The sequence below is a fragment of the Rhinoderma darwinii genome, chromosome 9 (assembly GCF_050947455.1).
Source record: "Rhinoderma darwinii isolate aRhiDar2 chromosome 9, aRhiDar2.hap1, whole genome shotgun sequence".
Classification (NCBI taxonomy): Eukaryota; Metazoa; Chordata; class Amphibia; order Anura; family Rhinodermatidae; genus Rhinoderma; species Rhinoderma darwinii.
The window spans coordinates 32,022,153-32,039,305 of record NC_134695.1 but is presented as its reverse complement, the minus strand read 5'-3'; the positions used below and the strand labels follow the sequence as shown (position 1 = coordinate 32,039,305).

General features: G+C 41.7%; 1 protein-coding gene across 1 annotated transcript in view; it reads left to right on the top strand.

Moving 5' to 3' along the window:
- Positions 1-16,930, top strand: part of EDC4 (enhancer of mRNA decapping 4) — a 203,121-nt gene extending 186,191 nt beyond the window's left edge. The window contains exons 26-28 of the mRNA XM_075837480.1: positions 1,836-2,055; positions 12,355-12,518; positions 16,234-16,930. Of these exons, the coding sequence (XP_075693595.1) occupies positions 1,836-2,055; positions 12,355-12,518; positions 16,234-16,423 (574 nt within the window). The 3' untranslated portion in view covers positions 16,424-16,930. The remainder of the gene's footprint in view (positions 1-1,835; positions 2,056-12,354; positions 12,519-16,233) is intronic.
- The last annotated feature ends 223 nt before the right edge of the window (positions 16,931-17,153 follow it).

Sequence of the window (17,153 nt, the reverse complement as noted above, 5' to 3'; positions counted from 1 at the left end):
CTGGGGCACTTTAAAAAAAAAATGCTACCCTCCTCCGTCATTTAGGTATCGGTGCCGTTATATTTGGCGTCCCATATTTAAATAACCCCCTGAACTGTCAACGGGGTGTGTAATGGCAAGGGGGGGTAATAGGGTGGCTGGGATTATGGAAACAGCCAAGCTCAATAAGCTATGCTGTATCGGTAACCCCACAGAAGTGATTAGGAGTTAAGAAACATGATAGCACAAACTTACTATGATGATTCTGTAAATCCCAAGTTGTGGAAACACCGTAGCTGGCTGCGCAATGCTGTGTCCATAACTCTCATTAATTTTTAATGGAGTTACGGAAACGGCAAACTCTGCTTTTTCTGTCTTCCGAGCTATCTTGCCACCGAGCCTTCGACTGGATGTCTCCAATTCGGACCTGCATCTATCAGACAATTATGGCATATATTGTGGATAGTTCATAAATGTCTCAGTTGAGAATACCCCTATAAAGTGTAGCTAAACATTTGGCAAACTTCTGACCTGTCATAGTGACATGTCAGAAGTTTGGATTGGTGGGGGTCTGAGCACTGAGACCCCCACCAATTGCTAGAACGAAGCAGCTTAAATGCTCGTATGAGCGCTCAGCCGCTGTCTGTTCGACTTTTCCCGGAAATAAATGTATCGTCTACGAACTAAATAGAAAGTCTATGAGCGGGTACTCCGATACATCGGCTTTCCGGGAAAAGCCGAACAGAAACGAAGCAGCTGAGCGCTCACACGAGTGCTACAGCTGCTTCGTTCTAGCGATTGGTGGGGGTCTCTGTGCTCGGAACCCTACCAATCCAAACTTCTGACATGTCACTATGACATGTCAGAAGTTTGTCAAACGTTTAGCTACGCTTTAAGTGTCTGATAAGTGCAAGTCCACCATCTGGATCAGGGCCGTTTGATCAGCTGTTTCCGTAATTCCGATAGAAGTGAACGGAGAGAGCAGCGTCATAAATGATGCGGCGCGGCCAGTGGGGTTCCCTGTTCTCCAGATATGTGCGATCCCACCCCACATTTATGCCATATTCCGTGGATATGTTATACATATCTGAGATGGGAATAACCCTTTAAGACTTGCTTGAACAAAAAAAAAAAAGACATACAAAAATACCAATGCGCGGTTTAGATGGGACAAATCCAAGTTTAGATTTAAAAAAATTGGGAGCATAACACGTTCAATCTCTAGTTGCATGTATAAGTGGCAAAAGTAAAAATATATTAATGGAATTTGTTTTGTTTGTCCAAATTTAAAAGGCCTGTCGTGCAGTTCCGGGAGTGTAGCTTCTCCTCTTATCTGTGATGCGTTGTCACTGCCTCAGGTGGCAAGTAGCTCCTCCCCCTCTTTGGCGGTCAGTGGCGTGATGAAGCGGCTGGCTGCCTAGGCTAGATGACCTAGCCCCATGTCTAGCCTGCAAGGGTTCCTTCTCCTCCTGCTCTCTTCATCCCTGTGCCATGATCATATCACTTCAGTGTTGGCTCTCTCTCCACCCCCCCCCCCCCCCCCCCCTTGAGTGTCAGCACAGGGCTTTCTCCTTTCTATGTGAGCCATACGTCTTTATAATTATTGCTGCCTAAATCCCCTGCAGCTCCCTAATGGCTGGAAGATCTACGGCTCACTATTTCTTTTAGGATGTGATACTTTTACCTTTTACACAATGAGACCCAGGGTAAGGATGGCAAAGCTGAAATATAAATTACACGAGTATTAAAACCTCTAAATGAGTTGCATGTTAAAGAAAAACTTTCAATAGTGTAAAATGTTTTGCTGGTGAATGAGATTAATTTTCATATTAACTAAATGTTACTTCTGTTTGCAGTATGCAAGACACTATCCTATCACAGGTACAAAGGATTATCAAAGAAGAAGTGAATCAAGCTATGAAGGAACAACAGGCAGCAGTTACGTCAAGCATTATGCATGCCATGAGATCTGCTGCAGGGACTCCTATTCCTTCTACCCATCTCGACTATCAGTCACAACAGACACACATCATGCAACTGCTTCAACAAGGCCATCTTAACCAAGCTTTTCAGCAGGTATACCTTAAAGGGGTTTTCTGGAACCAAACAATCCTATTTCTTTTAACTAAACAATGCCAAATAATTCGTTTTGTAGTATATTTACATTAGGTCCGGTGTTTGTAGTGGTGTATCCCATCCTCAGTCACGTGACTGCTTGCTAAGTCGAAATTGCAATTTCCTCCCCAGACCCATCCATTATCTCCACGCAGGGCCGCCATCAGGGGGGTATTAGGGGTAGTGGTGTGAGGGGCCCGGCCAAACCTAACTGAAAGGGGGGCCCGGCAACTGCCGCAACATTCTTTTGGTAGGAAAAAACGGGCCCCTGTAATGGGGCCCGTTTTTTTCACCAAAAGAATGTCGTGAGCTGCTGCTGCTGCTGCGGGCCCCCTCCCCTCGTCATGGGGGGCGGTCAAACAGTCCGCCCGCGCGCGCGCACCCGATCGCGCGCACAAGGAAACTCCCGCGCATGCGCACTCGCGAGCGCGCACCCACGAACGCCCGCACTGGAGATCGGCCGCGCGCAGCCGCGGACACACATGGACAAAACTTACCTGGAGCCTGGCTGGAGGTGAAGGACTGGACGTCTGGACCGAAGACCTCGCCTGGAAGACATCGCCGGAAGAGGACTTGAGTGGGAGCAGCTCTTCTGACACGGTGAGTAAATTATCTCAAAGTGCTGTTTATGTATGGCCCTGTTCACACAGTATTTTGCAGGCAGAAAAAAATCTGCCTCAAAATTCCTTAAAGAATTTTGAGGCAGATTTTGACCTGCCCACACTATCTTGCCGCGTTTTTTTGCTGCGTTTTTTGCTCGCGGCGATTGAGGACAGCAGACAAAAAACGCAGCGAAAAAGGCATTTTCTGCCTCCCATTGATTTCGATGGCAGGTTAGAGGCGGAACCGCGGCAAGAAAGGACGTGCTGCTTTTTCTTTTTTCCGCAACTGGCTCCCATTGATTTCAGATTAAATCAATGGGAGGCGGTTTTGGAAGTTTTTTGATGCTGATTCTGACGCAGCGTCCGAGTCAATATCAAGGCCCAAAAACTCTGTGAACTGGGCCTTATTGTTAGGGCTTATTCAGACGAACGTGTAATACATCCGTGCAACGCGCGTGATTTTCACGCGCCTCGCACGGACCTATGTTACTCTATGGGGCCGTGCGGACTGTCAGTGATTTTCACGCAGCGTGTGTCCGCTGCGTAAAACTCACGACATGTGCTATATTTGTGCGTGGTGACGCATCTCTCTCTTCTGAACGTAGCCCCGCCTCCTGGGATGACGCTGTAGACCATATGACCGCTGCAGCAGTCACATAGGATGAAACGTCATGACAGGAGGCGGGGCTGCGCTAAGAATAGAGAATCGCGTCACCAGGACTACGGCCGGGGTAAGTCTAAACTTTATCAATTTAAAAAAGTACCTTTTTTTTTCTCATTTGTGATTTTTGCGGCAGAACCGCAGCATTTCCGCAACAGAGGAGCAGCGATCCCACAGAATACATTGACATGCTGCGGCTTAAAAAGCCAAAAGCCACACGGCAGGTCCATTATTTTTGCAGCGTGTGGATGAGATTTGTTCATATCTCACCCCCTCTGCTGCGACTGTAATACGCTGCGGATTATCCACAATAAAATGTGTTGCATAAAATCCGCAGCGTTCATGCCGAGTGTGTTCCTACCCTAAGGCCGGATTCACACGAGCATGTGCTTTTTGCACGCGCAAAAAACGTGGCGTTTTGCGCATGCAAAAGGTCCATAACAGCTCTGTGTGTCAGCAGCGTATGATGCGCGGCTGCGTGGTTTTCGCGCAGCCACCATCATTATGACACTCTGTTTGTATGTTTGTAGCACGTGGTGCTTTTCTGTTTTCATTCATAGTTTATACGGCTGCGGAAGTGCTGGGCGTGATTTTCACCCACCCATTGACTTCAATGGGTGCGTGATGCGCGAACAATGCACAAATATCGGACATGTCGTGAGTTTTACGCAGCGGACACATGGACACACGCTGCGTGAAAATCACTGACAGTCTGCACGACCCCATAGAGTAACATAGGTCCGTGCGAGGCGCGTGAAAATCACTGACAGTCTGCATGGCCCCATAGAGTAACATAGGTCCGTGCGAGGCGTGTGAAAATCACGCGCGTTGCACGGATGTATTACACGTTCGTCTGAATAAGCCCTAACAATAAGGCCCAGTTCACAGAGTTTTTGGCCCTTGATATTGACTCGGACACTGCGTCAGAATCAGCACCAAAAAACTTCCAAAACCGCCTCCCATTGATTTAATCTGAAATCAATGGGAGCCAGTCGCGGAAAAAAGAAAAAGCAGCACGTCCTTTCTTGCCGCGGTTCCGCCTCTGACCTCCCATCAAAATCAATGGGAGGCAGAAAATGCATTTTTCGCTGCGTTTTCTGTCTGCTGTCCTCAATCGCCGCGGGTAAAAAACGCGGCAAGATAGTGTGGGCAGGTCAAAATCTGCCTCAAAATTCGGTGCGCGGTTCCAGGCGGTCGCCGGTGCGCATGCGCGGGAGTTTGCGGGTGCGCGTGATCGGTCGCACGGGCGGCGGTGTTTGACGGCCCCCATGACGACCCCCATGCTACCCAGGGCCGCCATCAGGGGGGGTATTAGGGGTACTGATGTGAGAGGCCCGGCCAAACCTAATTGAAAGGGGGGCCCGCAGCTCATGACATTCTTTTGGTGAAAAAAACGGGCCCCATTGCAGGGGCCTGTTTTTTTTCTACCAAAGTCAAGTCGCGGCAGTTTGCCGGGCCCCCCTTTCAATTAGGTTTGGCCGGGCCTCTCACATCAGTACTCCTAATACCCCCCCCCCTGATGGCGGCCCTGGGTACCATGATATAGTGCTGGACGGAGTACCGTTAACAGGCGGTGCCACGGTAGGGGGGCCCCGAAAATTTAGCTGTAGGGGACCCTGAAATTCCTGATGGCGGCCCTGTCTCCACGTTCCGGTTTCCTGTACTCCGAGTGTACGGTCTCGTCACAAGTGGCCTAACTGTACCATGTGTTTGTGTAGTACAATTTTCTCATCCTATTTAGAGCATGCGTGGTTGACACACACTCAGCGTCCACCACGCATGCTCTGTTAGCTGATATGGCTGCGGATATGCTGGGACGAAAGCGGTGCAGGCAGGGAGGACAAACACAGGAGGAGAAGAGGAACGAAGATACTGAGGTAAACCACCTCCAAGGGTAAACAATAGGGCATAATGTTACAAAAAACATTTTTAAGCAAGAAAATGTTATACTCTGTGCAATAATATATTAATAGAGAAGTGTTGCAATGATTTTTACAGAAAAAAAGAATTGGAAAACCCCTTTAAAGCACAAAATCACCTTTAGACAAGTTGGGGCCAATAGCTATGAAATTTAAAAACATGGCATTTTCTAATATACTGTATCTTAAAGGGCTTGCTCAAAGGTTAAATATTACATTTATGTGTTAGATCACACCAAACATAGTAATTTCTCAATTGGAAACATTGTCCACCTGAATTGTTTATTGCTGGTGAGAAGTGTGCTGATCCTTTTTGGCTGGCCTGCACAATATCAGGAATCACTCTGCCACCCATGTACACAAGGAATTAGACGGTAGGGCTGACCTACTGGGCATGTGTTTCCACCGGTACTGGATACATTAAGTGGACATTACTTGAAGTGAATCAGAAGAACACCAGGGAGTTCCATAACAAGTCTGTAATGGCAATATCTATACACAGGAGCGTTTTTTTGTTTTTTTTTTAAAGGGTCCCAATTGAGAAAGTGTAATGTTTTGCATGGTATAACAGAGTAAATTAATATTTGTGGGACTACCAATTCCTCCCAAAGCCATTTTAGTTTTTTCATTTTTGTTTATGCCCTACCCACCTTCAAAGAGCCACAACTTTTTACATTTTCCAGCGACATAGCCGTATCAGGGCTTTTTTAGCGGGACAAGTTGTAATTTTTAATGGCACCAATATATATAATGTAATGAGAAGCTATTAAAACTTATTTTTTTGGGGAATGTATAAAAACATCAATTCCGCCATTGTTTTTTTGGGTTTCGTTTTTATGGCAGTCACTGTGCGGTTTAAATTACATGGAAATTTAGTTTTTCGGGTTAACACAATTACGGCGATACCAAATTTATATATTTAAAATTTTTTGTTTTACTACTTTTACAAAATAAAACCAATTTGTTAGAAGAAAAAAAAAAAGTCGTATTCTGAGACACATGACTTTTTGATTTTTTTTCCGTCGATCGAGCTGTGTGAGTTCTTGGTTTTTGCGTTGGAAGCTGCAGTTTTTATTGGTTCCATTTTGGGATACCAATTTGCAAATCTGGATGTTGGTCATGTGACTGATATAATATATTTGGATTGTGCAAAAGCAGTTGATACTGTACCATACAACATTCTTGTTCTGAAGCTACAGAGGCGACCATGTATGCACGTGGGTGAAGAATTGGTAAACGTACAGAAAACAGAGTCGTTATAAATGGAACTCACTCAAAATGGGCTGAAGTCAGCAGTGGGATAACAGAAGGATCTGTGTTAGGCCCAATTCTACTTAATCTCTTTATTGCTGACCTTGTAGATGGGATTTATAGCAAGGTGTCAGTTTTTGATGAAGAAACAAAATCTTTGTAAGATACTTAAAACTCAGCTTGATAATGAATCATTACAGAAAGACCTAGATAAGCTGGCAGCATGGGCAAAAACATGGAGGGTTAATGTTAATGATGGTAAATGTAAAGTAATGCATCTAGGCTGAAATAATAGTATTAATAAATATACATTAAATGGAATAAAACTGGGCAAAACGGAACAAGAGAAGGACCTGGGTATTCTGGTTACAGATCAGATAAGCAGCAGTACTCAATGTCAAGCAGCAGCTGCAAAATCAAATCGGGTTTTAGGTTGTAAAAAAAGCGAGCTAAAAACCTTCAAATCTATGTTACCCCTTTATAAATCCATTTGGGCTCCACATTGTAAAAAGGCTACTGTAGAGGTTTCAAAGGCGGGCATCTAGATTATTAAAAGGAATGGGAGGTGTCACACTTAAAGGCTAGAAATATTAAGCTTGTTTAGCTTGGAAAATCAGATGCATTAGAGGTGATATTTTTAACATTTACAGTAGTGTTAAAAAAAAAAAAAAAAAAAGTACAAAATCATTAATCTGATAAATCAATGTTTTTGGTAGAAGTGTAATTTCTACATATCAAATAATTTACTTGTAAGTGTAGTAGAGTAGTAGGAAAAAACAGAGCCAACAATTAAGACATACATGCCGCTCATTCTGAGTAATTGAAAGGGGCTTGTTCAAAATAATAGCAGTGAGGAGTTAAATTGGTGAAGTCCTTCATTCTGTGGAACAGGTGTCAATTTTGGCCCTTGTTTAAGGTAGGAGGGCGGCAAATGTTGCACATGTTGGTTATAGTGCATTTCCTTCTGAAAACGTGTTTTGAATAAAAAGTTCATTGGAGAGGGAAAACATATAGAGAAGTGCAGCAAATTATAGGCTGCTCAGCTAAAATTATCTCAAATGCCTTGAAGTGGCAACCAAAACCTGAAAGACGTGGAAGGAAGCGGGGAACTACTGTTCGAATGGATCGAGGAATAGCCAAAACGGCAAAGGCTCAGCCAATGATCACCTCCAGAAAGATCAAAGAAGATGTGAAGATACCAGTGAGAACTGCTACGATCTGAAGACTATTAAGTGAAGCCAAGTTACCAGCAAAAACTCCCTGCAAAGTCCCGTTGTTGGAAAAAAAAAAAAAAGACGTCATGAATAGGTTAACGTTTGCCAAGGAACACATTGACTGGCCCAAAGAGAAATGGCGCAACATTTTGTTTACTAATGAAAGCAAAATTGTCCTTTTCGGGTCTAGTGGCTGCAGACAGTATGTCAGACGACCCCCGAGAACTGAATTTCAGCCACAGTACACTGTGAAGACAGTAAAGCATGGTGCTGCAAAAATCATGATATGGGGATGTTTCTTATACCATGGTGTTGGGCCTCTTTATCGCATACAAAGGATCATGGATCAGTTTGAATATATCAAAATACTTGAGAAGATCATGTTGCCCTATGCTGTAGAAGAAATGCCCTTGAAATGGGTGTTTCAACACAATGACCCAAAACACCCCAGTAAGTGAACAACATCTTGGTTACAGACAAACAGGATTGAGGTAATGGAGTGGCCAGCCCAACCCCCTGACCTCAAACCCATAGAGAACTTGTGGGGTGACATCAATATATATGGGAGATAGAGATAATCTTTATTTGTATGACACAAAAAATCTCCATTTAGAAAGCTCATGATAATTATAGTATCTTTATATCTCTATCTAAATGCAGATTTTTTGTGTCATACAAATAAAGATTATTATTTCTATCTATATCATATATATTGATGTATTGTACAGTTTTAGGCTGGGGCTACACAGCGACTTTGGCCATGACCAGACCTCCAAAGATCGCTATGTCCTGTAGCCTACATTGCAAGTAATGAAAGTCAATGTGGCCTCATCGCGACGCACAAGTCACCGCGAGATGATAGTTGCAAGAACTTGCTGTGTAGACTATGGGAAATTGCGATCTTTGACTTTGCGACCTTTGTCGCGGCCAAAGTCACCACTTACGGTGATTTTACGTGGCAGATTTGCGGCAGTTTTTACCTGTGGATTTGTGCGGGTGGAGTCTGCAGTGGATTACAGTACAAGGCAAGTAGATGATGTTTTACAAGTCTGCAGATATTTTACGCTGCAGACTTTACATTTTTTTTAATGTTAAATAAATACCTTGTGGGGGGTCTACTTTCTATAAATGAGTGATTTCGGGGTGTTCACAGTGTTTTGGTACTTAATAACATCTATAATGTTCGTTTGGTGTCAGCAAAGCAGCTTTGGAAAATTTGTTCTCCAAAAACCAGTTTGCGCACCATTCTTTATAAGCTCCGCTTTGGGCCCAGCGTGTAAGAAATGCACACACATTTCGTAAGTTGGCAGAAGTTACATTTTAAAAAAAGTTAAATATATCACTTCTTTTTTACACATTATGGAAGCCCAATATGTTCTGGAAAAAAAAACAAGACCAAATACATATAGGTTGGAAGAGTAAGGGTACGTCCACACGTAGCATAAACACTGCACGTTTTCTGCAACGTATTTCATTGCGGAACATCTGCAGTGCAATACAGTAGCAGCAGAGGGGATGAGATTTGAACAAATCTCATCCACGCGCAGCATAAAAAAACCTGCCGATAAACCGTTCATAAATTTACCTGTGTTGCGGTTTTTAAATTCGCAGCATGTCAATTTATGAATTGGAATTGCTGCTCTTCTGTTGCTGGTAAAACCCGCAACAAATAGATTTATCATTATAGACCTATGCGCAGATCTAGTGAAGCAAAAGACCCTTTCCAAATCCACTCCCATCTATCCATAAGGGCATTGGTAACATTTTCTTCAGGAGAAACAGAGGTTTCTACTCATTATTCCTGGTAAGAAAGTCAATGGCCATTCTAAGCCGGATGCGACTGCCCTCGTCAGATCACAGACGTTACACAGCTTAAGGCCTCGCAAGTTTGGTTGGGTAGCCCATGCACATTCTCTTCTTCAGGACATATGGGACCAAGAAGTCAGTGTTCAGTCCCAAAATTTCAAGGAGTTTGACTGTGCTTCTGGCATTATCCCAGTCATTGACGGTTGTCAAAGATCGAAATGTAAAATATTTCTTAGACAACTCCACAGTAGTGGCATATACAAACACAGGGGGGTACAAAAGCCCGGATTCCTTTGTCCCTACAGATATTTTTTTTGGTAGAATCTTTTCTTTTTCCTCTCAGTAGTTCATCTCAAGGGGGTAGACGACCAGAAGGCAGATTTTCTCAGTCGCTATCAGATCAATCAAGGGGGGTGGGATTTGAATCAGCAGATTTTCAATCAGATAAACAATCTATGGGGTGTCCCAGTAAAAGATCTATTTGTTTCTCAAGTAAATTGTAAGGTGGACAGATTATTTTCCCTTTCCCCTCAGGATCTTCCCAGGGGGTTGGTTACATTCTCCCAGTCTTGGAAAAAAGGCCCGTTCTATGCCTTTCCCCCTCTCTGGCTGATTCTGAAAACTCTAAAAAGAAAAATCAGAGAAGATAATGCAAAGATGATAATGATTGCACTTGTGTGGCCGAGAAGGGTTTGGTTTTCCTGGCTCCAAAAAAGCTTGATGGCAACCCCACGGGTGCTTCCAGAGAGTCAGGATCTCCTTTCCCAGGGCCCAGTGTTTCACCCTGAAGTAAGGAAAAAAAGGCATAATGTGCATTTTCCGGAATTTGACAAACTAGAAGGCTTTGCTGGGTGGCGGGACAGGGGGATCATTACTCTTGCGCAGCTGGTGACAGTTAATGTATTCAGGACGTTTGAGGATCTGCGGTCAGAATTTACCTTACCTCAATCTGCTTTCTATCAGTATCTTCAGTTGAGACATGCCTGGGACTTGCAGAAAAGGCAGTCTCCATTGACGCAGGTTCCTCAATCCTCACTTGTTTATCTGGTGGCTCAGCCTGGGGGTACTAAGGGGGTTATTTCATTATTCTACAAATGTCTCCTGTAGGCAGTCCATGAAGGTCAGCCACTTTAAGGCAGAGATGGGAATGTGACATCCTTGAGCGAAATGTACAGGCTTTCCCAATTGTACCTCTTGCATAGGGTTTACAGAACCCCATTATTGCTTTATAAAATGGGTTATAGGCCAGATTCCTCATGCCATATATGTGGTGAGCTGAATGCAGACCTGATACATGTGATGTGGAGTTGCACTAGGTTGAATAGGTTTTGGAGGGATATGGTGGACTTCATTGCTCAAATTTATGACTGTGTTGTGGATTTGGATCCGGTGATATGTATTTCGGGTCATACTGCAAATCTACCTGTGACGGAGAGTCAGCGACTGGCGGTAATGCGCCTTCTGTATCAGGCTAGAAAATGAATTGCATCCCATTGGAAAGATACAGATCCTCCCAGAGTTCACACCATGCTACACTTGGAAAAGTAGGTGTATGACAAAAGGGGGACCCCTGCTAAATTTGAAGACCTATGGTCCCCTTGGTTGGATACCCCGGGCTTGGTTCCAGTGATTCTACGGGTGGATAGGCCCTTTATAGATTGACAATCTCCTGGTGTGGGGGGGAATGGCGGATCGTTAGTCGCTGGCTCTTTGATTTCTGTCCAAATGTACATCTGGGATGTGGGCTGATTTTGGCTTATCACATCTTTGATATATCTTTGTTCCGTATGTGTTCCATGATTGAGTCATATTTGGCATGTTAAGGGAAGTGGGGTACTATATTTACTTCATTGCTGTTGCTACTTTGAAGGACTTTATCTGGACACATCCATGGACTGGTGAGTTTGAAGATCTTCAACATTCAATGTAGACCTTTTGTTTGTGAGCGGGAGGATTTGGGTGGGGATGGGAATTCTAATCTGTTCAAGTTTGTAATAATAAAAAATAAACTTTTTTGAACAAAAAAAAAACAAGAAGGAAAAAAAGGCCTTTTCAATCAGGTTATCTTTACCCTCCTGGCCAGTAGAAAAGTCCCCTCAGAAATTTACCTTAAAACCTGGAGGGCTTTCTGTGGATTTGCTGGCAGGCCTTTGATTTCCCTGATATCCCTTTTGATTTTAGAATTATGACAGAATGTAAAAATTTACAAAAGAGTCTTTAGACCGTGATTAAATATACATAGCGGAGTCTACTGCGCTATTGATTCCGTTGTTAAAACGGAAACCTGCCGGAATGGTGACAAACGAAAACCATTAGCCATGTTTCCGTCACCATTGATATGAATGGTGACAGAAACGGAAGCTGTGGTTTCAGTTTCACTTTCCGTTGCGGGGTTCACCCGATGGAAACCTCCAACGGAACCCCGGAACGGAAAGTGAACAGTGATGTGAACAGGCCCTTATTGGTAAATCTTTATATCCAGGGGTTGAAAGCCTGTGCTGGTCATGTCAACTAACACTGGTCATGTCAACTAAGATCCTAAAGTGTGAAAGCCATGCACTTGTGTCAGTTGAATTTGATAGGGTAGATTTTAATCTTCTTAATGTAAACTAAAATGTTTCAATTCTTGACAGCAAGCAGAGGTTTTAAAAAAAAAATGTGAGAAATTGAAAAAAACTGATTTATTTCTGAGTAGCCCGAAGTATGAATTTATCGGTAAGTAACTGTTTTCCTCTCGTTGCTTCCAGTGAGTTTTTGTGAAGTGTATATAACACGTAGATGTTTGTTTTCTTTTTCTTTCCTGACAGGCTCTCACAGCCTCAGATCTGAATTTGATCCTGTATGTTTGTGAGACTGTGGATTCTCAGCAAGTTTTTGGTCAACTTCCCTGCCCTCTTACACAACCTGTTCTGCTGTCTCTCATCCAGCAGCTGTCTTTTGACCTTTGTACTCGTACTGAACTCAAACTTAAGTAAGTCTTCCATAAGTAGGTAATATATATATATGTGTGTAGTTTGTTTATATGCCTGTTGAGAACTGACTTTTTATATACTGTACGTATTGTCATACGAATTTTGTTATTGACTTAACATAATTTCTGAATAACAGGACCTTTCGGTATTCTCGCCATCCTCTCGATTTGAAGGTATTGTGACAGACTTTGTCAACAAAAAAAAAAAGTTCAATGCTCCATTCTCCCTTATACAGCAATCTATCAAAAAGTTAACCGTAACATTTTGTTAAAGTACTTGTGTCTTCCTGAGTGTTAGGTCCTCTTTAATTTGGGAGAAATACCTTTGGCAATGATTTAGCTGTCTGAAAAATGGCAGGCTATTTTTTTTCATTTTTTGCTTTTTAAACTTGTCATGCATATTCCAATTGAATATTTACATCTTTTTTTTTTTTTTTTTTTTCGTTTATTCTAGATTAGGTCTTCGTATTCTTTTTTTATCTTCGTTGCCCTCACCAGTCGGGGCATAATGATATATGTGACTCACCATTGGTCATAGTCCATGACTAAATACTTTAAAATGACCTCCGTTTATCTTCCTAAACCTAGCAGTACGTTTAAATAAGCAAAAAGGGAGACCGTTATGTTTCTAAATCTTAGCTTATGATCACTCTTGCCAAAACTGCCACATTAGTTGTGCCTCACCAACGACTGGTAGTCTCCCCGGAGAGGCCTTCCTCGCAGTCTGCGATTCACTGTTCAAGATAACAGTAGGATTGTTGGGGCTTTTCCAGGAAGCCCCCATAGCTTGCTGTTACATGATGACTATTGGAGGACTACAAATTAATGTTCTGTAAATCTGATATATATTAACCCGTTTGCGCATTTAGAAATAAAGGTACCATTAACTTCTCCCTCAGGCGGCTGTAATTGACAGCTGCGGTCCCAAGGTAACCGCTAGCATGGGAGAAAGCTCAGATCCTGTCTGCTAAGCCCCTGAAATGCCTGGAACAATAGTGACCACATCACCTAAAGTTTTGGCAGAAGTAGAAATTTAACAAAGGCCCCAGGTCTGTTATAACTGATGGGCAATAGTGCTATGGAATATGAAGTATTCCAAAGCATTATAATTGTGATCAAGTAATATCAGCTTCAAGTCCCCTAGTGGGATTAAAAAATATATATTTTTATTTTCCGTAAAAAAAAATTTTTTTTATTGTGTCAAAATAGTACACCATACAAAAGACGTATTTGGTAATGCTGCAATTGTTAGTACCCATAAAATAATGTGAACATGGTATTTATACCACACAGTGAATAGCGTAGGAAAAATTCCAACTATGATGGTAGAGTTGCTATTTCTTTCCCACAGCCCCACCCCACCCCACAAAAATATAAACCCCAAAATGGTTCTAATAAACATTACAATTTATCTTGTAAAAAAATTAAAGCCAACTTAGAGCTATGTTGACATGAAAAATAAGTTCTGGCTCTGCACCACATACAGCCTGCACCACTGTGATATTGGCGCATCTTCTACATGCCCTGTCTAAGTTTACTTAGTCTAAATTCAAAGGGAATCCACATATGTAGCGGATTTGTTGCAGATTTTCCGCAAAGTATCTGCAGCCAGAAATATACACACGTGTTACCTGCAAATTGAACATTGAACAGCGAATTGAACAGAATGAGCATGCTGCGGATTTGAAAATCTGCAGCGTTTTCTTATTTCTGGGTAGAAAATGTTTAGCAGCTTGTGGATGAGATTTTAAAAATCTCATCCACTTGCCTGCATCAGTCTTCCTCTGCGGATTTCCAGCCCTTAAATTCAGATTGAAAATCCGCTACATATGCAGGAGGCCTTTAACAGCATTAGTAAATCTGCCCTATTGTGCTTACTTAGGGCTAGTTCACACTTTGCCTTTTCAACAAAAAGTCGGAGGAAAAGTGACATTTTTCTTTACTGTCATGTGTCAACACTTTAATACGGCCATGCGACATAACTAACTAACTTTTTTGTTTTCAGAAGCTATTATAAAATGTAAAAGCTTTTGTATGTCCTAAAAAACGTAGGGAGCAATAAAAGCATTCGAAATTGATTAGACTGTTATGCATGTCGCTCCCCAAAAAATAATTTCAAGTACTCTATAGCCAGGGCAGATATTCCTCCCAGACTAGAAGAGTTCCCAACCTCTACTTTCCTGTGTGAGGAAACCACTCCGTGTAAACTAGTTGAGGTTTGTTCTTCTCTATTCCTTACTAAAAAATAAAGTATGGCACTTAAAGTTGCATATGTCACCCATTGACTTTGATTGTAATAAAAAAATGAGAAAAACATACCGTTTAATATATACGTGTTTTTTTTATCTTTTTGCGTGTGTGTGGTAGACTACACTTTTTAGTATTTTCAAGAAATGGTATCCAAATGTTAAGTTGTGAAACGTGCCAAAAGGAGACACTATGGGTACATCAAAGGATACGTTTGAATACTTTTATTTGTTAAACCAATCTAACGGTGTAGCCCATAAACGTGGTTGTGCCTATAGCCTTTTTATGGCAGTCGGGGGCCGAACAAAGCCACCCATGTCTGCCTTTAATGTATGCCTATTAGTCAGTTTTGGGCCGCTTTCACATGTAGCGTAAACGCTGCGGATTTTCCGCAATGGATTTAATTGCGGATAATTTGCAGCGTGTTACAGTAGCAGCAAAGTGGATGAGATATGAACAAATCTCATCCACACGCTGCATAAAAACCCTCCGAAAAAAAGTTCATAAATTGACCTGTTGTTTTTTGTTTTTTTTAACCTCGGCATGTCAATATAAGTTGCGGAATCGCTGCTTTTCTGTTGAATTCAACGGGAGGTAAAACCTGCAACAAATTACAGATGTTGCAATTTTTGCTGCGGAAAAGCTGCGATATTGCTGCAAAAGTCGCAACACAGATAATAAATAAATATATATATATATACCCAGAACTCTCTGCTCCTGCCTCTAGCAATTATGTTTCATGCCATGTGACTGTTGCAGTCTGTCACAATCTGCAGCGATCATATAGGATGAAACGTCATCCCAGGGGCTAGAGAACGTACGTACAGAGGTACGCGTCGCCATAGCTACGGTTAAGTATGAAACTTTTTTTTAAGTGCTGTTTTCCACCGCAAAATAAAAAAAAAAACAATGCCATAATTGTTTTCTGTTCATCCTGACTTCCAAAAAATGTGCTAGAAAAGCGATTAATAAGTCGTATGTACCCTAAAATGGTACCAATAAAACCTACAAGTAGTCCCACAATAAATAAGCTCTCGTATAGCTACATCTGCAGAGAAATAAAAAAAGTTCTTGCTCTTAGAACATGGCAGCACCAAAACAAATATAAATTTAGTATCGCCGTAATCGTAACGACCCGCAGAATGAAGTTGTGTTATTTATGCTGCATGGTAAATGGTGTCAATTGAAGACGCTCAAAAAAAATGGTGACATTTCTGGGTTTTTCAATCCTTAAAAGAATAAGTTATTCAAAAAAAAAAAATGATGTACCCTAAAATGGTGCCATTAAAAAATACAACTGGAACTTGTCCCATGAAAAAAATCAAGCCCTCTACGGACTTTTTGGGTTTATTTTTTTCCTTATTTCTTTAACAATTATTTTAACAAATTGTAAATATATTTTTAAATTTGACATTCAATTCTCTGTAATGTTTTGTTTAAAAATTGTATCAACTTTTTGTATTTTTAGCTACTTGGAAGAAGCAGTAATGCATCTTGATCATAGTGACCCTGTGACAAGAGATCATATGGGAAGCATCGTCAATCAAGTGCGGCAAAAGCTGTTCCAGTTCTTACAAGTGGAGAGTCATGCCACCTTACAGAAGCCTGCAAGACGCCTGATGATTATGCTTCAAGGACTTGTCACCTCTATGAATTAGACTTATTCCACTAATGTACAGGTGCTCTCAACAGCTCAACTGATTGTAAACTAGATGCTGTGCTTTTTCTCTCCGGCACTTTCTCTCATATACATTTTTCTATATATTTTTTTTTTTTTACACCAGCTTCTGTATTACTAGCTTGTACCATCTATCTTGAAGTGCTGAAATGTAGATCGTTTCTTCCCTTTGGACATATTGTATGCGTCGAATTTGTCCTTTTTTTTTTTTGCTTTTTTTTTTTTGCTTGTTTTGATTATCTTCTAACAGACTTCCTGTGCCTATGTTGCTCAGCATACAGTGGGTGAATGTCCTTGTGATTGTGGCAAAAATAAAAGGCCGCAAATGTTTATCAGTCCAACTTATTTAATCGTTGAATATCTTTATTGGCTAAATCTTCAAATGTTGTTTTTTGGATTTCTTTCTTTTATTGTAAAATTGCAATAAAGCATTTTTACATATTTGTGTTTTTTAGATGATGTGATCAAATAAATTTTCATTCTTGCACCTGAATGTTTTTTAATATAGTCTGATATTGTGTGAGTAAAAATATAGCGATCTACATATCATTCAAACCTATAAAAGACGTTTTCCCATAGTTATTATTTATCACCTATCCACAGGAAAGGTGATCAGTATCTGATCGGTGGGGGTCTGATCGCTGGGACTCTTACCAGTCACGAGAACAGGCTTACCTTGCCGTGCCTGGGAGCACCATAGCAGTAGTGCG